The 24868-nt window shown below is 45.7% G+C and overlaps 1 protein-coding gene across 6 annotated transcripts in view; it reads left to right on the top strand.

Annotated features, from left to right (window-relative positions):
• Positions 1 to 562: 562 nt before the first annotated feature.
• The window catches only part of LOC129329127 (zinc finger protein 91-like), a 53779-nt gene continuing 29473 nt past the window's right edge, over positions 563 to 24868 (top strand). The window contains exons 1-7 of one of the 6 annotated variants that reach the window (XM_054978558.1): positions 18705 to 18751; positions 18896 to 19077; positions 19256 to 19355; positions 20679 to 20761; positions 20989 to 21115; positions 21846 to 21938; positions 22553 to 22651. In XM_054978558.1, the coding sequence (XP_054834533.1) occupies positions 18982 to 19077; positions 19256 to 19355; positions 20679 to 20761; positions 20989 to 21115; positions 21846 to 21938; positions 22553 to 22651 (598 nt within the window). In that variant the 5' untranslated portion in view covers positions 18705 to 18751; positions 18896 to 18981. Of the gene's footprint in view, positions 614 to 6074; positions 7281 to 18704; positions 19078 to 19255; positions 19356 to 20678; positions 20762 to 20988; positions 21116 to 21845; positions 21939 to 22552; positions 22652 to 24868 lie in introns of those variants that run through there. The other 5 variants (XM_054978560.1, XM_054978559.1, XM_054978561.1 and 2 more) reach the window with 5 other exon arrangements.

Raw genomic sequence — 24868 nt, 5'->3', positions numbered from 1 at the left:
AGGGGGGGGTGGAGGTGGGGAGCTGAGAAGCATGAGGAGGGGGGGGGGGGCTGCACCCAAAGGCGCCCCCGGCGGTGGGCGCAGAAGTGCGTGCTGCCCCCTCTGGCCTGAGCCTTTGACAAACAGCACCCCCCTTCCTTTGTTCTCGCCCAGCCCTTTACTCTGAGCACCCCCTTCTGCTCTCGCTCACCTGGACGAAGAAGGAGGCGGAAGATCCAGGGGGTCCCGGCTGCTGAGCCCCGAGATGGAGAGCCGGGCCGGGGAGTCCCAGCCAGAGACCGGCGCCCAGGCAGAAGCCTTCCCCCAGAGCCAGGTGGGGGATGTGAAGCAGGAAGAACAGGTGAGGGACTCCTCCTGGGACCCCCATGTGGGGGAGGCCTGTCCTCAAGGCCCCTTCCCCAGGACTTTGCAGGAAACCATCCAAGGAAGAGCCCACTCGGCCCACATTCCCAAACATTTGCTGGCCTCCTTCCTTTCCTACCCCCTTTCCCTGTTTCTTTTCTCTTGTTTCAGGACCCATCAGAAGAAGACAAAGAGGCTCAGACGGCGCCATGGCAGAGATTATTCCATGGGGAGGTCAAGCAGGAGGGCGATGGAGGTGCCCCTTCCCTGGGTAAGGAGGGTGAATTTAATGGGGGGGGGGCATCTTTCAGCTCGGCTTCCTGAGCAACTCTGAAATCCGAGGACTGCTTGCTCATCCCCCTTTAGTCTGGAAACGAGGTGCTTGTCTCCCTTGACCGTCTCCCACAATTTAAAAAGGCATATTTTCTAGCTCCAGGCCAGCCCTTGGGATTCTAGCCAGGAGGCGGCAGGAGAGAGAGGCCTTTCACAAAAGGAGCAGATTGTGAAATGAGAATGAAGACGAATCTATTCCTTTTCATTCTTCCTTCCCTGTGGTTCTCTCATGGAGCACTTTCTCTCCCTGAGACCCCCCCCCCAATGTATTTAAAATGACCCATGCAGCTTGGCTCCAGATAATTTTTATTTATTTATGTAATTATATGCCGCTTTCTACCGAAATATGGTTCCCACGGCAGCACACAACAAACATTAGAGGATTTGAAACATTAAAACTGTCTTTGAAATGTATTAATATTCAAAAAGGAAAGGGAAACATACAGACATAATAATCTTAAATATGTGCTCCTATGAACTACATGTGCTTCATGTGGTCAAATGTCAGCCCTAAAATTGCTTATGTTCTCCTTTAGCATCTCTTCAACTCTGTACTGGATTCATGCTAATGCGATGTCTTTGTGAACTTGTATCAATTTATCCTGTGTCACTGTTTATGGAAATGTCCTTGAAACTGACTGTACTAATCGCACACGGTGTAATCCGTCTTGAGTCTCAGTGAGAAAGGCAGACTATAAATGACATACATAAATAAAATAAATAAAAACAATAGCCGTTGCTGGCCCTGGGGTGCCTTGAGGAAGGAGCAGGGCCTTGGAGGTGGTGGTGCCAAGATGATGCCACTGTCTTCCCTGACAACCTAGAAAAGTTCTGTCCCTTTCTGTTTTTCACAGGGGGGGGGGTGCATCTCTTTTGGAGACTAGTTGGGGCTCTCCTCTGGGATGTCTCGAAAAATGTGATTCCTCTTCCAGAATGAGATTTCTGCTGCAGATGGGAGTGCAGCGATTTCCACCGGTTCCTCATATCCCGCTGCACAGCTCATCCTTGCCCTTTGTGCTTTTCCTCAAGGACAAAACTGCAGCAGGAAGGGGAAGTGGGAACGTGCTGCTCTGTGAAGTCCACAGGTGGTCAGATGTGCACTGTCCCCTGGTAGGATGTTGTGCCTACTGGCTGGTTTGCAAGAACTGAAAATTCATTGTGGCTGTTTGCGTCAGAGCAGCTGTAGCACAGTGGTGAAGTGGTTGGGGTGTGAATCCACACACTGCTAGTTGGAGTTCTCTCAGCCCAGCTCTCCAGCTCTGTTGTGGGGATAATAATAACACTGACTTTGTTCACTGTGCTGAGGGGGCACTAGTCTGCTTAGAAGAGCAGTTTATAAGCACAGTTATTAAATAGTTCATGTATTTTTGCTCCTTTAAATAAGGGCTTGTGATTCCCAAACCTGAGAGTGCCTCTTGGCCAAAAGAAGAAGAAGAAGATCCATTCGGAGAGGTTTCCAAGGAAGGAAGCAGCTTGGCAGGTAGCTACTGAGTTGGGAAATCATCTCTCTCTTTTTCCTGGTTGGAAGTACCAGACAGTGCAAGCAATAACTGATGTTCCTGATGAGGCTATGAGTTCCCCTGGCAGTCTTCAATCCTATATCTAACTCCCGAGTGGCCGTAATATGCAGATTCTTAAATTAGCAAGTCGGGGCCAATAGGGAACAAAATCGGTTATTAGCTGAAAAATCTCAGTACCAACAGAATTATCTTGATGGTCATTTTTTAAAAAAAGCACGTTGTCTTCGCATGCACAACTTTATCTCTCATCACCTCAATTTGAATTTTTAAATTTGTGCTTCTTGCCATTTGTTTGCATGTGCATTTGCCTTACCCTCAGGTAACTATGTGGCCATTTTATTTGTGATGTTTTCATGGAGCTGATAACTTTTTAGGTTTATGGGTAGTTTATTCTTTTAATGAACTTTTGCAGTGTTTTATCTTGCAAACACCCTCCGGCAAATTTGTTTGCAGTTGTAGTATTAAAAATGTTTTCTGTTTTTTTAAAAAAAACTATCCCCTTTCTGAGGCTATCCAAGGTGGCTTTGAATCCCAGCAATGCCATTTTTGTTCCGAAGCAGGACTCGTGGTTGCCTCCACTGACCTCCCCTCCTGCCTTGAAGAAAGGAAAGCCCTATTTGTGCAGGACTCTCAGCAAGGAGCGAGAGCAGCAGCTGACGGTGAGGAACGTGGCGGGAGTGTCCTTCTGTCTCCTCGATGGGGTGATGAATTCTCTTGGCAGATATGACTCACTTTCTCTCCTTGCAGAGTCCTGGCTCAGCACAGACAATGAAATTTGTGCCATGGAGCCAGGCAGCATGTTCCAACAGGAGCCTGCTGCTTATTTCCATTCCCTCCAATCTCCAATTATTATGGGCTGCACATGCCAATAGGAACCATGGCTGAAGGAGCTGGTTCAGGTCTGGCCGGAATCTTTGGCCACCAAACCGGACGTGAGTGAGCCCTGGCTGCAAAGGCCTCTGAAGAGCTCAGGAGAGGAGGAGGACAGGGCATCAGCTGGGGGAGGGGGAATGAAAAGGGGTGATGGGCAGGTTAAAAGGAGGAGAAAGGCAAACCGAGGGTAGAAGGAAGGGAGAGAGAGAGAGAGAGGAGGAGGAGGAGGAAGAAGAAGAAGAAGAAGAAGAAGCAGGAATGGAGAAGGTAGACAGGCGAAAGACTGCTGTGGGCTGAAAGGGGAGTAAATGGGGAGGGAACAGGATTCCTGTCTTCCCCAAAACATTATTAGTTAGTAAATCCAACCTTGACTGAAGCTGGAGAAGAGAAACGGCTGAGGCATGGAAAGAACTTCAGCGGCAGCTCCAGACCTTTCCTTAAATACTCCGTCCCTTCCTTTTCTTACTGTCCTTGCCCGAGAGGAGGAGGGGAATCCACGTGTGGGAGGGAGGGGTTACCCCACTTGTCAGAAATAACTTCTGAATGGGGCTGGTACCAAAGAGGAGATAGTGGGAGACGCCGCAGAGAGAGAGAGAGAAACAGGGTCCCTTCGAAAACAAAGCCCTTCGCAAACCTGCATTGAGCGTTCCCCGAGTGTCAGGCCATGGCTGAAAAGAAGACGTCTGCGAGGGAAGATTTCTGCTGCCGCGGTCTTGTTTTTTTTAAAAAAAAATTGTCTACAATTTTTTTAAAAATATTTTTTAAAACAAAAAGGAGATACAGAGAAAGAAAGGGGACAAGCAAAGCAAATATACAGCTGCGTGCTACAAGGATTATTAAACCACAAAGTACAAAAATCATACCCTTGCTGAGGTCCTTCTCTTTGTAGAACTAAGACCCCTCCGGGGCTGTCACTAGGGCACCCTTGGCATTTCTGATATCTGATTCAAGTCTTAACAAGAGGCATCCAGAACAGGTTTGTTATGGGTCACCCGTTTGTAGCTAACTTTGGAGGGAGGGGTTGGAAATGCATCATCCCAGAAACTGAGGTAATAATAATGGGATGAATGGCCTGTATTTAAACTTCAGAGGAATCTTCTCTGCCATTATGGGCAAAAATGCCTCTTTTTAAAAAAGATATCAAGCTTACGTTAAGATCCTAGAAGGGTTTGTGGAATGCCAGAATTGGCCTCATGTGAGGGGAATGAAAGGCAGAGATCTCAATGGAACATAAACGGCTTCTGAAAGTTGCTTTACAGAGAAGGAAACAAGAGAAGCAATCAGTTGCCATGAATACAAGGGCATCCAACGTGCAGATTTATGGCAGTGTATTGAAACAGCAATCCTCTGCGTGTTTATTCTTGTGAGGTGACTTGGGCAGCAAAAGTTTTATGGATTACTAAGCAAAAGTTCAACTAGGCCCCGTGGTGCAGAGTGGAAAGCTGCAGTACTGCAGCCCAAGCTCTGCTCATGACCTGAGTTTGATCCTGGCGGAAGACGGGTTCAATTAACCGGCTCAAGGTTGGCTCAGCCTTCCATCCTTCCGAGGTCGGTAAAATGAGGACCCAGTTTCCTGGGGGTAAAGTGTAGATGACTGGGGAAGGCAATGGCAAACCACCCCGTAAAAAAAGTCTGCCAAGAAAACGTTGTGATGTGACGTTCCCCCCATAGGTCAGTAATGACTCGGTGCTTGCAGTTGGTGCTTGCCTTTACCTTTTTACTATATAAAAGGCTAAGCGTATTCAAGACAACTCACTTTCTACCCTGGTGCACCTCTAGGGGGCACTGCTGTGGAGAGAAGCCCAGATGAGGCAGCCAGAGCACTAGAGAGCATGCCGCGGTGGGAATCCCAAGCCCAAATCAGGTGTGGAGCAGGCAGCAATGCCTGCCCTCTGCCTTCACACAGCCGGGATCTAGAACAGAAGCAAACAGACAACACCATGAAATAGTAATATAAGTAAATGGAATATAATAAATAATATTCAAAAGATATTTCAATAATACAGCAAAGAATATAAATATAAAGGCTGCCAAAACAAACTCTGAGGCTATACAATGAGTCACCTATTAAAGAGGTCACATACAAATATCGGTCCATAATTAAGTGCCTGTGCTTACTGACAATAAATAGTACAAAAGTGACCATAATAAATATGAAGTGACAGTGCCTTGACGTAACATTGATGTCACACAGTTTTACACAATTTTAAAGTGCAAAAAATGCGACAATATTTTACAGGGAAAAATCCAACAATATTTTATAGGGAACAGTCCAACAATTCCAACAAAGAATAAACTGAAGAGTAACGGCAACGTGTGCTCTAATCTTTCGGTTCCATTTCTGTAAATCTTCCAGGCAGTTACTAATCTGTACTGTTCAATTTATTCTTTGTTGAAATTGTTGGACTGTTCCCTATAAAATATTGCTGGACTTTTCCCCAGGATCAGGTGCAGTGGAGGCGGCCCTGCCCATCCCCCCACCTTCATCCCGCCAGGACCAGTAACAAAGGAGGAGGGAATGCCCGCCTACCTGTCCTCCCCTTTCTAGAGCCTGTTGTATTTTTTTCCACAACAGGCTTTGTTGCTAGTTAGTTATATTAGGATGTATATATTTAGACATGCAAATGGGCTTTTCCCCCCTCTTACTGAGAATTTTCGACAGAGTTTGGTTCCTTAATTAGAAAAGGTTGTAGATGCCAGTTATTTGCAATCCTTTTATTTAGTCTTATTGACTAAATATTGTCCTCTTGGACCAGAAGTTTCCTTTGCAGGTCTAACAAAAATGGCTCTTTAGGATGAGTAATGAATTGTGTATATTTGATCATTCCTGGGCTCATTTCTTTCTCATTGGGTTTGTTTACTTATTTCTTCAGGTGATGGGAGAGAGCACAAGAAAGAAAAACAACACAGAAGGAAAATCGAAGTAAAGCATAAGCAGCAGAAGAAATGCATTTCGTTGATTGGAGCCAGTATCAACGTAAATGACCTTACCAGCTCTGAGGGAATCCACACAGGGAAGAAACCACATATATGTTCTGAATGTGGAAAGAGCTTCACAGCCAAGTCTTCACTAGCTTCCCATCAAAGCATCCACACAGGGGAGATGCCTTATAAATGTTTTGAATGTGGAAAGAGCTTCAGAGTCAGCAACTCCCTACTTTTACATAAAAGAATCCACACAGGGGAGAAACCATATAAATGTTCAGAATGTGGAAAGTGTTTTACGCAGAGTTCAGGTCTTGTTTCCCATCAAAGAATCCACACTGGAGAGAAACCATATAAATGCTGGATATGTGGAAAGAGCTTCACATTCAGCTCATCCCTAGTTTCCCATCAAAGAATTCACGCTGGGGAGAAACCATATAAATGTTCAGTGTGTGGAAAGAGCTTCACAGTCAAGGCAAAACTAGTTTCCCATCAAAGAATCCACACAGGGGAGAAACCATATAGCTGTTCTGAGTGTGGAAAGAGCTTCAGTGAGAAAAAATATCTGGCTTCCCATGAAAGCATCCACACAGAGGAGAAGCCATATAAATGCTCTGAATGTGGAAAGAGCTTCAGACTCAGCAAATCCCTACTTTTACATAAAAGAATCCACACAGGGGAGAAACCACATAAATGTTCAGAATGTGGAATGGCTTTCACAAACTGCTCAGCTCTTGTTTCCCATCAAAGAATCCACACTGGAGAGAAGCCATATAAATGCTGGATATGTGGAAAGAGCTTCACAGCCAGCTCATCCCTACTTTCCCATCAAAGAATCCACACTGGAGAGAAACCCTATAAATGTTCTGTGTGTGGAAAGAGGTTCAGAAACAACTCTCCACTGGCTTACCATCTATCTGGCCACACAGGAGAGCTCCCATTTAAATGCTCTGAATGTGGAAAGGGCTTCAGATCCAGCACAGATCTTATTTCTCATCAAATAACACACACAGAGGAGAAACCATTTAAATGCTCAGAATGTGGAAAGACTTTCATGCGTAGCTCAGACCTTGCTTGCCATCAAAGAATCCACACAGGTGACAAACCATATAAATGCTCAGAATGTGGAATGTCTTTCAAGCACAGCTCAGCTCTTGCTTCCCATCGAAGAATTCATACCGGAGAGAAACCATATCAATGCTCAGAATGTGGAAAGAGCTTTAGGAGAAGTACACACCTTTCTTCCCATCAAAGAATCCACACAGGAGAAAAACCATATAAATGCTCAGAATCTGGTGATCTTGTGCCAGGGGTCAGGCCCAGGGTTCTGGCTGCTGCCTGTCTTGATGTTCCAACAGAGCAGGGGACAGGCCTTGAGATTCTGCCAGATGGAGGCTCCTCAGATGCCTTCGTAATGAACACGCCACTTCTGGGAACGATTCCTAGAGAAATACAACCTGTAGTGAGATTCTAGCAGAATCTAAGTACAGTGCAGGAGTTTGGCACGCAGTTACTGCAGCGAATAGCATCCTATATGTATAGGAAGGATTTAGAACTGGGGACTGGTGTGATCTGCTATGCTTGCATGGTTACAGGAACCTGGAGTTCCCAAAATGTCTTGGAGCATGCTGATGGGGGCAAAGAAGACCGACAAGCCCAGATGTGAGCTGACACTGGGAATTACAGAAAAACAAGTCCAATATGACATCTCCATAATAATCAGGCCAACCAGTAAGTGCCCCCCCCCGGCATTTTGCATTAAGCGTGAGGAAGACATTAAGGAAACATGGGCAGAAAAAGCACAGGCAGAAAACCTGGAAGAGAACCCTTGAAACACAATATTGAAATCTGAAGAGGGAGTTAACTGTCCGGAATTCAGAAGAAAACCCGAATAGGTACAGGACCAAACATGGTAAAAATTGCCCATGCAAAAAAGACCCTTAACTTTTTCCCCTTGAGAAAGCAACTGTCAAAGTAAACAACATGTCTGAAAAAATTAAACGTGTATCGACGGTTCAATGGTATATAGTGCCCTCACATCAATAGTCAGCAGAATAGAATCAACAGAGATTGATACTCTTTCAATAACACGAATTAGATGCTTAGTATCTTTAATATATGAGGGTGCTTGGTGTACAAAAGGTCTTAAATGTTCATCCAAAAATTGTGCCAAGGGTTCCAATACTGAAGCAGACCCTGAGACTATTAGTCTGCCCCGGGGGTGGAAAGCCCACCTTATTCATCTTCGGTAGGGAATAAAAAATGGGTACTCGTAATAGCTCATTATATTGTTAACTAGATACAATGTTGGATTGTATTTTACAACTGGTTTTTTTTGTGTATTGAAACGATTGTTGTTATAATTTTTCCTACAAGTTACAATAAAACTTCTTAAAAAATCGTTACCCTAGGTGTATCTGTAATAAGTAATTTGGCTAATATGACCCGGGACCATAGTCTCTTATATTATATCCGTGATAATTCCAAGTATATGTTGGCAAGTAGATTGTTTTATTTTACAGATTGGCAAGTAGTTATTTATTATTTATCATATTTATATTCCCCCCTCCACGCAAGCAGGCTCAGGGTGGATAACAGCATTAAAACATTTAAAACATTTCATATAAAATATTTTAAAGCATTGTACAAAAATACTAAAAAAATAGCAGCACTTTTTCTTGATGGCGGCAATACTGTTAATTACAAATAGTGCAACAGTGCAGTTGAACATAGCAGCAGCTTAAGAACAGTGGTGGGCAGCTCTCATAGGGAGGGGGGTAGATGTTGTATCTTCCAGCCAGCGGAGGCCCAGCCTCAGCCATAAGCCTGGCGGAACAACTCTGTCCTATAGGGCCACCGGAAAGATAGTAGATCCTGCCAGGCCCTGGTCTCATTAGACAGAGCATTCCACCAGGTAGGAGCCAGGACTGAGAAAGCTCTGGCTCTAGTCGAGGCCAGGCAATTTCTCCTGATCGGAGAGTCCTCTGGGGAATATACGGAGAGAGACGGTCCCTCAGGTACGCTGGCCCCAGTCTGCGCAGGGCCTTATAGGTCAATACCCAGACCTTGAACCTGATCCGATACTCCACTGGCAACCAATGCAGCTCATACAATATTTGTGTAATATGTGCCCTATTTGATGCTTTCATAATGATGCGCGCCACTGCATTTTGCACCAGCTGTAATCTTCGGGTCAGGCTCAAGGGTAGGCTCACGTAGAGTGAGTTAGAGTAATCTAACCTAGAGATGATCGTTGCCTGGATCACTGTAGTTAAGTCACAGGTGGACAGGTAAGGGACAAGTTGCCTGGTCTGCCGCAGGTGGAAAAAAGACCTGACAACCACTGTGACTTGTGCCTGAGTTGTGTGATGGGAAATTTTCTCTCTCTTTCCTGGTTGGAAGTACCACACAGGATCAGCAATAACTGATGTTCCTGTTGAGGCTATGAATTCCCCTGGCAGTCATCAATCATATATCTAACTCCGAAGTGGCCATAATGTGCAGATACTTAAATCAGCAAGTTTGGGCCACTTGGGAATAAAACCGACAAAACATTTGTTTTTAGTTTTGTTGAAAACCAACAAAAATGTATTGACACAAACACACACACACAGACAAAACAACAGTAAATTGTCTTCACATGTACAACTTACTTCATCTCTCATCACCTCAGTTTAGCTTTTTAAATCTGCTTCTTACCATTTGTTTGCATGTACAATTGCCTCACGCCTTTGGTAACTAATTCTGTGGCCATTTTTATTGTGATGATTTCATGGTGCTGATAACTTTTTAGGTTAATGAATGTTTGTATTGTTTTATCTTGCAAACACTGTCAGGCAAATTTGTTTGCAGGCGCAGTATTAAATATATATTTTAAAATATATTTAAAAAAAACCTCTATTCCTTTTCTGAGGCTATCCAGTCTGGTTTGGAATCCCAACTACCACCCAACCGGGGAAAGCGATATCCAACTATGAACAACAGTTATTATATAATAAGTGAATTTATATTGTGCAAAGTCCAAAGACAAACAATAAATACATAAGTTAATGAATAAATACATGCAATAAACAGATATTGTATCAAGAGTCTATCTGTCCAATTTCCACAAATTCAATAAGCTCCAGTGAGCAGTCCAGTAAGAAGAGAGCGGAGTACTAGGAGGTGTGTGTGATGGTAAGTATGATGAAAGGTGATCAACAGTCCAAGGCGGGAATGAAGATGCCAAGGGGCATATTGCCGACGGGCTTGTGCTCGCCAATTTCCAATTCCCGTTTCGTATTCTTACTTCCTCCTCCTCCTAAGAACACGAAATGGGAATTGGAAATTGGCGAGCACAAGCCCGTCGGCAATATGCCCCTTGGCATCTCCATTCCCGCCTTGGACTGTTGATCACCTTTCATCATACTTACCATCACACGCACCTCCTAGTACTCCGCTCTCTTCTTATTGGACTGCTCGCTGGAGCTTATTGAATTTGTGGAAATTGGACAGACAGACTCTTGATAGTTGTTGTGGGTTTTCCGGGCTGTATTGCCGTGGTCTTGGCATTGTAGTTCCTGACGTTTCGCCAGCAGCTGTGGCTGGCATCTTCAGAGGTGTAGCACCAAAAGACAGAGATCTCTCAGTGTCACAGTGTGGAAAAGATGTAGGTCATTTGTATCTACTCAGGAGGGGTGGGGTTGAGCTGAGTCATCCTGTAAGAGTTTCCCAGGGTGTGGAATGCTAATGGCGGAAGGCACATCAAGTACCAATCCATATGCAAAAGAACCTCCTCAGGATACAGTGAAGCCTCCCGCCATTAGCATTCCACGTGTGAGTGCGAAGGCTTGCCCCATTTGTCAAAAATAAATTCCACTTGGGGCTGGTTCCAAGGAGATGATCAGTCTTCCCCAAGGTCCCTGCCCCATTCTATCTACACAGGAAACAGGAGAGATCCCCGAGAGACAGAGAGACAGGGTGCCTTTGAAGACAATGCCATTTGCACACTTCCACTGAGCATTCACAAAATATCTGGGCAGGACTGGAAAGAAGTCTGCTATGGAAGATTTCTTACACACCGTCATAGAGGTCCCTCTCTCGCTGGACCTAATCCCCCTATAGCAGGGGTGGGCAAATTGCGGCCCGCGGGCCACATGCGGCCCACTACAGAGTTTTTGTGGCCCACCAAGACAGTCAGAAAAATCCGCCTTGAACCAAGATTTCCTTCCTGTGCACGACTGAAGATTCATCTCGTATTTTCCACTAGGACGGCTACGTCAATACGCATGCACAGTGTAGATACACGCCTTTCTGGGTGATCTGGTTAATTTCAATTTTGTCTTTGCAACAGTAAATCTATAAATTTCCAACTTTAGTGAAACCATGAACCCTCCAAAAAAACGTAAAATTGGTGATGAATGTTGTGTGTTTAATGAAGAATGGACAAACAAATATTTCTTTGGTAATACAGGGAATAAAGCAGTGTGTTTACTGTGTCATGAAACGATGGCCATATTTAAGGAGTACAATCTGAAACAACACCACGAAACAAAACATAGCGAATTTGGCTGCAAACTTTCCAAGGAAGAACGCAAAATAAAAGCTGTGGAGTGTGTGAAAAAGCTGAAGAAGCAACAAACATTATTTACAAAGCAATCAACACTTCAAAATAATGCCACAGAAGCAAGTTTCATGGTAGCCTACAACCTTGCTAAACGCAACAAGCCTTTTTCGGATGGCAAGTTTATTAAGCAGTGTATGGTAGAGTGTGCAAGCGTATTGTGTCCTGATGTGAGAAGCAAATTTGAAAGCATTTCATTGTCAAGGACTATAGTGTTGCACATTGACTCTATTAGTGACGAACTCACAGAACAGCTGAAGACTGCGAGCAAAGATTTTGTTTGGTTTTCTTTGGCACTGGATGAGAGCACAGATAACGAAGACACTGCACAATTACTCATTTTTATCCGTGGAATTAATGAAAATTTTGTCATCACAGAGGAATTACTTGGCCTAAAATCAATGAAAGATAGAACCACTGGTCAGGACTTGCTTGAGTGTGCTGTGAATTGTGTGGAGAAAAGTGGCTTGTCCTGGAACAAAATGGCAAGCATTACAACAGATGGGGCCAGAGCTTTCAGTGGAAAAAAAATGTAGGTATGGTTAAGCTTTTAAAAAACAAGTTACAAGCACAAGACACAGACAGTGATATCTTGTCTTTTCATTGCATTTTGCATCAGGAGAGCCTTTGTAAAGCTGCACCGGACTTAAAGCATGTGGTAGATCCTATTGTTAGTGTGGTGAACACAATCAGAGCAACGGCACTCTGCCATCGACAGTTCAAATCTTTGCTTGAGGATGTGGAGGCAGAGTATGAAGATGTAATTTACCACAACCGCGTGAGGTGGTTGAGCCTGGGCAAAGCGATAAAAAGAGTCTGGGCATTGCAGAATGAAATCCTCTTATTTCTGGACACGAAGGAGATATCTCATGATTTTGTTACAAAAATGGGATGTGAGGAGTGGAGCTATGAGATGATGTTTGCAGCTGATGTATTTGAGAAATTGAATGAACTGAATGTGACATTGCAGGGAAAGGGGTTGTTTGCCCATGAAATGTGGAAGCATGTAAAATCATTCAAAGCAAAACTAGGTCTATTTGCAAGGCAAGCAGGTGAAGGCAATTTTTGTCATTTCCCTTTATTAGGAAAACAGAAAGTGCCTGAAAGTGTTTCTGCTAAGATTAGGGATCATCTGCAGAGTTTGGAGTACGAGGTCACAAGGAGATTTCAGGACTTCAAGAAAATTGAGCCTAAATTCAATTTGCTCTCTTATCCCATCACTGCTAATATTGATACAGCACCTGAGGAGCTGCAGCTTGAACTTATTGACATGCAGTCAGATCTCACTGTGAAAGAAATGTTTAATGCTGTGACATTAGTTGACTTTTACAAATCTTTGTCTGCTGAAAAATTTCCATGTATGAAGAAATTTGCTGGAAAAATGTTCTCTATATTTGGGTCTACATATATTTGTGAGCAAAGTTTTTCTTGCATGAAGATCAACAAGAGTAAATATAGATGCTCTTTGACAGACATTAACTTGCAGGCTGTGATGAGAATCTCAAGCAGCAATCTCACTCCTGATTTCAAAAAAATTGTAGGAAAGTGAGATAGGGTACATTTGTCTCATTAAACTGATTCTAAAATTAAATGTGCTCGCAGCTATAGATGATATGAAATTAGCACAATAAATACATTGAATAAAACTACCACTATTTTATTTAATTTATATTTATTGATTTTTATGATACAATTTATACCTTTTCTGAAATGCAAAGTTAACTAATGAATGCAATCATTTTAAAAGGTGCAGCCCTCCGCTAACCTCCGCTCCCACAAAGTGGCCCCCGAGCCAAAACAATTGCCCACCCTGCCCTATAGGGCACTCTTAGCATACCCATATCTGAATCAAGTCTGACCAGAGACATCCAGAACAATTTACTTACAGGTGTAACTAAATTGGGGGGGGGTAATAGTAATGGGGTGAATGGTGTAATTCAGCTGTGTAGGAATTTTCTGTGCCTCTAGGGTCAAATATGGCTCTTCAAAAAAAAAAAAGATGTCATGCTTATGTTAAGATCCTAAAGGAATATGGAAGATAGAGATCTCAACGGAACTAAAATGCTTCTGAAAGTTGCTTTACAGGGAAGGAAATGAGAGAGACAATCAGTTGCCATGAATACAAGGGCATCCAAACTGCAGATTTCTGCCAGCGCACTGAAACAATGGCATAAGTGCTCCTGTGTGTATTTATTCTTGTGAGGTGATGTGCAATACCAGTATTTGGGCTGCAAAACCTTTAGGGATTATTAATCAACATGTCAATTATTAATAAGGAGCTGTGTGTATATGTGTGTGTGTGTGTTCTTTAATCTCTTACTCTGAATTTTTGAGAGAGTTTGGATCCTTAATTAGAAAAGGTTGGAGACACCCTGTTCTTTGCTAATCTGAGTCTTATCAACCCCATAAATACCTGCATACTTCCCTTTCACCAAATATTGTCCTCTTAGACTAGAAGTTTTCCTTCCAGGTCCGAGGAACTATCTTACAAAAATGGTTCTTTAGCATGAGTGCTGAATTGTGTATATTCGATAATTTCTGGGTCCATTTCTTCCTTATGGAATTGTTTCCTTGCTTCTTCAGATGATTGGGAAATCAGTTTGCTGAGAGTTGATAACAGAAGTCCCCAACCTTTTTGAGCCTCTGGGCATTCACGACGCAGAGTGGTGGGGGGAGGGGGCACAAAATGGCTGCCACAGGAGATGGCGCCAACCACAAAATGGCTGCCAAGGTGGAGCAAAAAACACACAGGGGAGGAAAATTTCCCAGTCATTCTTGTAATGATTTGCTTAGTTTGATACTACCTTGTAAATCTTTACCTTTGGACATTTAATCCAGCTCCTTCTAATGTTACCTTGAACCTCAGGTGGGCCCTGGTCCCAATCCAAGCTCCTTATATTTCCCAATCACAGAGCTTCAGGTGTTTTCTACGTCACTCATACCTCAAGAAACCTTCCCTTTCTGGATTGCGTGACCGAGGTACTGCTTCCTCCCCAAAAGGTTTTCGCTGCCTCCAAAGGCTTTCGACTCAGACCTCTTCTGCTTAAAGGGTATTCTAGGAAGGCTCGATACAGACGGCAGTTGGAGAGAACGGCCAGCGTGCGAGGGTAGCTGTGAGAGGGAAAAGGCATCTTTCTTGCTTAACCACCAAAGTATAAACACCCAAGTGTCACGGCTGCAGAGTTTTGATAAGCTTATTGGTTTCAGAAGAGTTTTTACGCCTGGTGGTTTCAAAAATAGTTGTATGTTCAAAAATCGTGTGACACAGACTAATTTTCCACACAGATTTTCACTAGCAGACTAAACTCTCTTCTCATCCACACAGAGAGATTCACTCAGGCCTTTTCACGCAGCTTTCCTGGCCTAGATAGAACAATCTTTTTCAGATATACACAGACTGCCTCAGGCGCGCACTCGGTTTGCCTGACTTGGGCAGAATCCTTTCTTGGAGGCACCCCAAGAATGGCTGGACCAGAATCTCCTGGCTGGTTAACTTTATCTCAGAAACACACAGACTCTCTCAGGCTCCACGCCCTTTGCCTGACTCAGCTAGAAGGAGCGCTTTCTCTCAGCACATTGACTGAAAACTGTAATTCCCTCCGCCCCTTGGACGCCACTGCCGTCCCGTCCCCTGGCCACACAGTCCCCCCCCCCCCGGCCTCCTTTCCTCAGGAGTCTGCATTGAAACTCACAGTAAATTATTTTTTAAAAAACCATGTTCGCCAGTAGAAATTAAACCCAAATTAAATACATTACGTGCAAAATATTACAGTCCTGCTTAAATCTGGACTTACTCCCACATCAGGCTAAACGTGCATGAAAGCAAATATTGCTTCCATGAAGGCAAATGTCTCCATCTTCAAGAAGGGGGAAAGGAGGATCTAGGTAACTACTGCCCCGTCAGCTTGACATCTACCCTGGAAAAGTCTTAGAACAAATCATCAGTCAGTCATTGAACATTTAAAAAGGATGGCTGTGATTTTAAGAGCCAGCATGGGCTTCTCAAGAACAAGTCATAACAGACTAACTGTATCTCTTGCTGGATCAGGCGAATGTTGTAGACATAGTTCATCTCGATTTCAGTAAGGCTTTTGATAAGGTTCCACATATCCTTGTTGACAAGTTGGTAAAATGTGTTTTGGATCTTATTACTATTAGCTGGATCTGTTACTGGTTGACAGATCGCACCTAAAGAGTGCTAGTTAATGGTTCCTCATCCTCTTGGAGAAGAGTGACAAGTGGAGTCCCTTGGGGATCAGTCCTGGGACCTGTTCTGTTCAACATTTTTATAAATGATTTGGATGGAGGAATAGAGGGGATACTTATTAAATTTGCAGATGATACTAAATTGGGTGGGGTAGCAAATACGATAGAAGACAGAGTAAGAATACAGGATGATCTTGACAGGCTGGAAAACTGGGCTAAAACAAAATGAATTTCAACAAAGATAATGCATAGTTTTGCATTTAGGAAGGAAAAATCAAAAGTGTAATTATAGGATGGGGGAGACTTGTCTCGACAGTAGTATGTGCAAAAAGGATCTAGGGGGTCTTAGTAGACCATACACTGAACATGAGTCAGCAGAGTGATATGCTGGCTAAAAAGGCAAACGCGGTTTTGGGCTGTATCAACAGAAGCATAGTGTCCAGATCACGAGAAGTGATGGTGTCGCTCTACTCTGGTCTGGATAGACCTCACTTAGAGTATTGTGTTCCGTTTTGGGCACCACAATTTCAGAAGGATATAGACAAGTCAGAATGTGTCCAGAGGAGGGCAACAAAGATGGTGAAGGGTCTGGAGATGAAGTCCTATGAGGAAAGGTTGAAGGAGCTCGGAATGTTTAGCCTGGAGAGGAGACAACTGAGGGCCAGGCTACAAGTGACGAGTGACACTTGAACGGCAAGTGTATTTCTCCCTGTTTACTTGCCCTCCACTTGTGCTCCACTCGATCCACTTGCCGTTCAAGTATCATTCGTCACTTGTGGCTTGGCCCTGAGAGGTGACATGGTAACCATCTTCAAGTACTTGAAGGGCTGCCATATAGATGGCGCAGTTGTTTTTCGCTGCGCCAGAAGGTCGGACCAGAACCAATGGCTTGAAATTAAATCAAAAGAGCTTTCAGCTAAACATTAGGAAGAACTTCCTGACAGTAGCGGTCCCTCAACGGAACAGGCTTCCTCAGGAGGTGGTGGGCTCTCCTTCTTTGGAGTTTTTAAGCTGAGGCTAGATGGCCATCTGACTGCAATGCTGATTCTGTGAACCTGGGCAGATCACGAGGGGAAGGGCAGAAGGGGTTGCATCTGTGCTTGGTTCTCGTGGCTCTTCTTACATGCCCACGGTAATGCCAATTGCCACCTTGGGGTCAGGTAGCAATTTTCCACAGGCCAGTTTGGCTACGGATCCTGGAGGTGTTTTGCCAACTTCTGGACTTGGAGCAGGGGGTCACTGGGGCAGTTGGGGGGTATTTGTGAATTTCCTGCATTGTGCAGGGGGTTGGACTAGATGGCCCAAGAGGTCCCTTCCAACTCTCATGATTCTAAGCATTGTGGCAACATTCAGGGCCGTGTGTGCACAGGTTGCCTTGGTAACTCCACATTAGTGAAGATGGCTCCTGGGAAACCGTTTCTAGGAGGTGAGGGGGCACCCTTGCCATCCAGGAAGAAATTCCCCTGCAGCCTCTTTTTGTCAAGGGGAATGCCCCTTCTTCTACTCTCCTGAGACCGCAATGCAAATAGCACAGGCTCCATCCGTGGGGCCTGAACGCTCCTCTGCCCCATGTTATGGGTGAAGGTTTGGAGGCTGCGCACGTGAGCCCCAAATGTGATGTCAAGAGGGGGGCCCATCATAGGTTGCTCACCAGTCAGGCCACATCTTTGGCGATTCCTTTTCCAGCTCAGCAGCAGCAGGTCAAGGGAAAGCCTTGTGGCTTCGGCTTCAGAAGGCAAAGGAGAGCCCCGGCCATTTGGCGCCCACCCCCACCCTCGCAGGGGCATCAGAAGGGGAATGGGCAATCAATGCCTCTTGGGGCAAGGACGGGTGGCTCTCACCTCGCTCCAAGGCACGGAAGCCGCCCAACCATCCCTCCCCACATGCCCATTAAGGCACCCCACGGAGGCAGGAGGGAGCTCAGCAGCTCTGGCAAGAGGATTGTGGAACGGAAGAAAGGGGTTGGGGTCCCACTTTGCGGCTGGATGGGATGGGAAGGCTCCAGCCCACTGAGACTCGGTCCACTGCCCACAGAGGGACCCGTTCTCAATGGCCCTCCAGCAAGGGCCACGTTTCCTGGCCTCAAGGGCATGAGGCCTGCACTGCAGGGAGGCTCCAAACCACCCCTTCCTCCAGCGGCTGGGCTGTTTCAAGGTGGGATCCACTTGCCAATCACAATCCCAGCCCCCCCCCTCCCCGCAAGGCTTGCTCTCCTGGAACATGTGCCAAATTGGACCACTGAAAGAACATCACTGATTCTGCAAGCGAGAACAAGCCCTGGACTCGCCTGCCCCTTCCCCAATCACCCCCGCCCTCCTCCGATGTTGCCCCCTTTGCCCCCTCCCAGCATCCTACCAGGAAACCCAGCAGGGCGAGGCCGCTTTTGCAGGAGGGGCAGAAGAGGAGGGGCCCTTCGCCGCCCGCCCCCAAGGAGAACTGCAGCTGCACCATTTCCCACCCCGCTCTGGAAACTGAATCCGTGTTGGTGCATCCACACGAGCAGTAGGGGGCTTCGGCGTCCTTTGCCCCGAGGAAGGTGCTGAGCGCTGCAGGGGCCTCGTGGCTTTGCAGCAAGGCAGGCAGGCGGGAAGGCACCGCGGGTCGTGGGTGTCGCCAGCCCTGATTTCTTCCTCGCTCAACTCCCCGCTCCCCGCATGCATTTGCACCTCCTGGACTTTGCAGCGGGAATCCAAGTCCCGATTCTGGCAAAGACCATTTTGCAGGGAGGAGCGAGCAGGTCAGGCGGGGGCGCGCGTCGCCCTCGAAGCCTCCCTCCCCGCTCCGCCCGCTTAGCTCTTTGCACAAAGGCCCTCCAAGGGTTAAAGGGAGCGAGTGTGCATTCCTAGAGAGGGAAGGGGGAAATGGAGGACTGAGGAGTCACTTCCTGCCAGAGCCCCGCCCCACCGAAGGCGGCCTCGCTGAAGCCTTCAGCCTCGACCCCCGGGATCGGGTGAGCTGCAAATGCATGAGGGGATGCGCTGCAATGCAAGGCGGGAACAAAATGGGGGGGGGGTGGAGGTGGGGCTGGACTCAAAGGCGCCCCTCTGGCCTGAGCCCTTGACAAACAGCACCCCCCCTCTTTGTTCTCGCCCAGCCCTTTGCTCTGAGCCTCCCCCTCTGTTCTTGCTGGATAAAGAAGGAGGCGGAAGATCCAGGGGGTCCCGGCCGCTGAGCCCCGAGATGGAGAGCCGGGCCGGGGAGTCCCAGCCAGAGACCGGCGTCCAGGCAGAAGGCTTCCCCCAGAGCCAGGCGGGGGACGTGAAGCGGGAAGAGCAGGTGAGGGCTCCTCCCGGGCCCCCCAGAGATGTGGGGGAGGCTGTCCTCATGCACCCCCCCCCCATCTGACTTTTCCGAAAACCATCCAAGGAAGAGCCCACTCGGCCCACATTCCCAAACATTTGCTGGCCTCCTTCCTTTCCTACCCCCTTTCCCTGTTTCTTTTCTCTTGTTTCAGGACCCATCGGAAGAAGAAAAAGAGGCTCAGACGGTGCCATGGCAGAGATTATTCCATGGGGAGGTCAAGCAGGAGGGCGATGGAGGGGCCCCTTCGCTGGGTAAGGAGGGTGAATTTAATGGGGGGCATCTTTCAACTCGGCTTCCTGAGCAACTCTGAAATCCGAGGACTGCTTTCTCATCCCCCTTTAGTCTGGAAACGAGGTGCTTGTCTTCCTTGACCATCTCCCACAATTTAAAAAGGCATATTTTCTAGGTCCAAGACAACCCTTGGGATTCTAGCCAGGAGGCGGCAGGAGAGAGAGGCCTTTCACAAAAGGAGCAGATTGTGAAATGAGAATGAAGACGAATCTATTCCTTTTCGTTCTTCCTTCCCTGTGGTTCTCTCATGGAGCACTTCCTCCCCCTGAGACCCCCCCCCCCCAATGTATTTAAAATGACCCATGCAGCTTGGCTCCAGATAATTTTTATTTATTTATGTAATTATATGCCGCTTTCTACCGAAATATGGTTCCCACGGCAGCACACAACAAACATTAGAGGATTTGAAACATTAAAACTGTCTTTGAAATGTATTAATATTCAAAAAGGAAAGGGAAACATACAGACATAATAATCTTAAATATGTGCTCCTATGAACTACATGTGCTTCATGTGGTCAAATGTCAGCCCTAAAATTGCTTATGTTCTCCTTTAGCATCTCTTCAACTCTGTACTGGATTCATGCTAATGCGATGTCTTTGTGAACTTGTATCAATTTATCCTGTGTCACTGTTTATGGAAATATCCTTGAAACTGGCTGTACTAATCGCACACTGTGTAATCCGTCTTGAGTCTCAGTGAGAAAGGCAGACTATAAATGACATACATAAATAAAATAAATAAAAACAATAGCCGTTGCTGGCCCTGGACTGCCTTGAGGAAGGAGCAGGGCCTTGGAGGTGGTGGTGCCAAGATGATGCCACTGTCTTCCCTGACAACCTAGAAAAGTTCTGTCCCTTTCTGTTTTTCACAGGGGGGGGGGGTTGTTGCATCTCTTTTGGAGACTAGTTGGGGCTCTCCTCTTTTATTACTTAAGTTGATGTGTTCTGTTGTGAGCTTAATTTTGAGGCCTTCTGTTCTGTGATTTTCACTGCTGGGTTTATTTTAATTACTGTGGATCATCTGTTTTCACCTGGGAAGAAGTTGTATAAAAAGGCACTTTTCTAATCTCCCAAGGAAGGGGTTCCACAGAGCAGGTGGAGCTATGATAAGAGAAGGTCCATCCCCTCCAAACACAATGAGGTCTATCCTCACTAGATGTCTTTACTGACCAACGGCTTACGTGCAGGAGAAAGAGACCTCTGAGACATGGAAGACCCAGGTATAGAGGGCTTTAACAATAAAAGCTAAACACCTTCCCTCTTCCTTTGTCTCCCTCGCAGCTCCTGGAACGATACCGGGTAGATATATTGGGCCTTCCCTTCAGTGTGATGGAGCAAACACGCCCTCTGTGCAGCCAGATCAGGTAGGGAAGGGACCAGTGGGGAGAAGGGATGGGAGACCTTAGATATCACAGCCCTCTTCACAACTGTGTCTGAAGGATTCTCTTCCCTTCATTTCTATCAAAACTGCTGAGAAGGAAGGCTGTGAGTGCCACAAGAAACGAAATTTCTTTGGTTCCTCTCAGAGAACTCCTGGCTCGTTGTCTTTCTGGATTCTCGCTGAGGAGAAATTGTTTCTTCCTTTTTTCAGGTTCTGGTGACCTTTGCGGATGTGTCTGTGGATTTCTCGGAGGAGGAGTGGGCGCTGCTGGATCCGGGCCAAAGGGCTCTGCACAGGGAAGTCACGGAGGAGAACTACATGAACCTGGCCTCTCTCGGTACGGCTCTCCCTTTCTGTTTGTTAGTCGAATTGCTCCTGTTGCCTGTCATTGAATGCTAGAGAAGTCACCAACTATATAAAATAGAACATCTGGCTTTCTTTATCTCTATGCAGGAAACTGTAAAATCTATGTTTTCATTATTTGAAGGGAAGCCCTAACAAGAACGCTAAAATCTATTTAGAAATGTTCAAGAATGGTGGGATGTCTCCAAACATGCGATTCCTCTTCCAGAATGAGATTTCTGCTTGCAGACGAGAGTGCAGCGATTTCCACCGGTTCCTCATATCCTGCTGCACAGCTCATCCTTGCCCGCTGTGCTTTTCCTCAAGGACAAAACTGCAGCAGGAAGGGGAAGGGGAAAAGTCCTGCTCTGTGGTGGTCAGATGCTCACTGTCCCCTGGTAGGAGGGTGTGATGTTGTGCATACTGGCTGGTTTGCAAGAATTGAACATTTGTTGTGATGGTATGCACCAGAGCAGCTGTAGCACAGTGGTGAAGTGGTTGGGGTGTGAATCCACACTTTGCTAGTTCGACTCCCACTACTGCCATAAACTCTGCAGGTGGTCTTGTGTCAGGCACGCCTCTCACCCCAGCTCTTCAGCTCTATTGTGGGGATAATAATAACATTGACTTTGTTCACTGTGCTGAGGGGGGCACGAATCTGCTTAGAAAAGCAATTTATAAGCACAGTTATTAAATACTATATGTATTTTTGCTCCTCAAATAAGGGCTTGTGATTCCCAAACCTGAGTGTGCCTCCTGGCCGAAAGAAAAGGAAGATCCATTCGGAGAGGTTTCCAAAGAGGGAAACAGCTTGGCAGGTGGGAAATTTTCACTCTCTTTTTACTGGTTGGAAGTACCAGACAGCGCAAGCAATAACTTATGTTCCTGATGAGGCTATGAGTTCCCCTGGCAGTCTTCAATCCTGTATCTAACTCCCAAGTGGCTGTAATGTACAGATTTTTAAATTAGCAAGTCGGGGCCACTAGGGAACAAAACAGATGTTAGAAGAAAAATCTGAATACCAACAAAAATACTGATGATTGTAAAAAAAGAAAAGAAAAGCACATTGTCTTCACATGAACAATGTACTTCATCTCTCATCACCTCAACTTGAGTTTTTAAACTTGTACTTCTTACCATTATGGTTTTTTTGCATGTACAACTGCCTTACATCTTTGGTACCTAATTCTGTGCCTATTTTTATTGTGATGATTTCATGGTGCTGATGAGTTTTTAGGTTAATGTTTACAGTGGGGTGGTTTATTCTTTTAATGAATTATGCATTGTTTTATCTTGTAAACACCCCTCGGCAAATTTGTTTACAGGTGCAGCATTAAAAATGTTTTTTATTATTTAGAAAAGCTCTTTTCCCTTTCTGAGGCTATCCAGGCTGGTTTGGAATCCCAGAACTAATTTTTCCTTTCCAAAGCAGGACTCGTGGTTGCCCCCGCTGACCTCCCCTCCTGCCTCGAAGAAGGGGAAGACCCATTTGTGCAGGACTCTCAGCAAGGAGCGAGAGCAGCAGCTGACGGTGAGTACCATGGCAGGAGGGACGGTCCTTCTGTCTCCTAGATCAGGTGATAAATTCTCCTGGCAGATGTGACTCACTTTCTCTCCTTGCAGAGTCCTGGCTCTGGGATGAATGGCCTGTATTTAAACTTCAGAGGAATCTTCTCTGCCATTATGGGCAAAAATGCCTCTTTTTAAAAAAGATATCAAGCTTACGTTAAGATCCTAGAAGGGTTTGTGGAATGCTAGAATTGGCCTAATGTGAGGGGAATGAAAGGCAGAGATCTCAGTGGAACATAAACGGCTTCTGAAAGTTGCTTTACAGAGAAGGAAACAAGAGAAGCAATCAGTTGCCATGAATACAAGAGCATCCAATGTGCAGATTTATGGCAGTGTATTGAAACAGCAATCCTCTGCGTATTTATTCTTGTGAGGTGACTTGGGCAGCAAAAGTTTTATGGATTACTAAGCAAAAGTTCAACTAGGCCCCATGGTGCGGAGTGGAAAGCTGCAGTACTGCAGCCCAAGCTCTGCTCATGACCTGAGTTCGATCCTGGCGGAAGACGGGTTCAATTAACCGGCTCAAGGTTGGCTCAGCCTTCCATCCTTCCGAGTTTGATAAAATGAGTACCCAGTTTCCTGGGAGTAAAGTGTAGATGACTGGGGAAGGCAATGGCAAACCGCCCCGTAACAAAAGTCTGCCAAGAAAACGTTGTGATGTGACGTTCCCCCCATAGGTCAGTAATGACTCGGTGCTTGCAGTCGGTGCTTGCCTTTACCTTTTTACTATATAAAAGGCTAAGCGTATTCAAGACAATGGTTGTTGGGGGTTTTCCGGGCTGTATTGCCGTGGTCTTGGCATTGTAGTTCCTGACGTTTCGCCAGCAGCTGTGGCTGGCATCTTCAGAGGTGTAGCACCAAAAGACAGAGATCTCTCAGTGTCACAGTGTGGAAAAGATGTAGGTCAGTTTATTCTTCAGTTTATTCTTTGTTGAAATTGTTGGACTGTTCCCTATAAAATATTGTTGGACTTTTCCCTGTAAAATGTTGTTGCAGACAGAAGGACCGTCCCTCCTGCCATGGTACTCACCGTCAGCTGCTGCTCTCGCTCTTTGCTGAGAGTCCTGCACAAATGGATCTTCCCCTTCTTCGAGGCAGGAGGGGAGGTCAGCGGGGGCAACCACTGACCTCCCCTCCTGAGACTCCCCGTTATTTGCAACAAAACACTCCACACCCGACAATAGCCCTGCAGAGAAGATTAGCACATCAAGCACCAATCCATATGCAAAAGAACCCCCCCCAGGATACAGTGAAGCCTCCCGCCATTAGCATTCCACACCCTGGGAAACTCTTACAGAATGACTCAGCTCAACCCCACCCCTCCTGAGTAGATACAAATGACCTACATCTTTTCCACACTGTGACACTGAGAGATCTCTGTCTTTTGGTGCTACACCTCTGAAGATGCCAGCCACAGCTGCTGGCGAAACGTCAGGAACTACAATGCCAAGACCACGGCAATACAGCCCGGAAAACCCCCAACAACCATCGTTCTCCGGCCGTGAAAGCCTTCGACAGTATTCAAGACAACTCACTTTCTACCCTGGTGCACCTCTAGGGGGCACTGCTGTGGAGAGAAGCCCAGATGAGGCAGCCAGAGCACTAGAGAGCATGCCGCGGTGGGAATCCCAAGCCCAAATCAGGTGTGGAGCAGGCAGCAATGCCTGCCGTCCGCCTTCACCCGGCCAGGATCTAGAGCAGAAGCAAACAGACAACACCATGAAATAGTAATATAAGTAAATGGAATATAATAAATAATATTCAAAAGATATTTCAATAATACAGCAAAGAATATAAATATAAAGGCTGCCAAAACAAACTCTGAGGCTATACAATGAGTCACCTATTAAAGAGGTCACATACAAATATCAGTCCATAATTAAGTGCCTGTGCTTATTGACAATAAATAGTACAAAAGTGACCATAATAAATATGAAGTGACAGTGCCTTGAGTAACATTGATGCTACACAGTTTTACACAATTTTAAAGTGCAAAAAATGCAACAATATTTTACAGGGAAAAGTCCAACAATATTTTATAGGGAACAGTCCAACAATTTCAACAAAGAATAAACTGAAGAGTAAGGGCAACATGGGCACTAATCTTTCGGTCCCATTTCTGTAAATCTTCTTCCAGGCAGTTACTAATCTGTACTGTTCAATTTATTCCTTGTTGAGA

The sequence above is a fragment of the Eublepharis macularius genome, chromosome 4 (genome assembly GCF_028583425.1).
Source record: "Eublepharis macularius isolate TG4126 chromosome 4, MPM_Emac_v1.0, whole genome shotgun sequence".
Classification (NCBI taxonomy): domain Eukaryota; kingdom Metazoa; phylum Chordata; class Lepidosauria; order Squamata; family Eublepharidae; genus Eublepharis; species Eublepharis macularius.
Note: the sequence above shows the minus strand (reverse complement) of the source record. Positions and strands in the feature narration are given on the sequence as shown.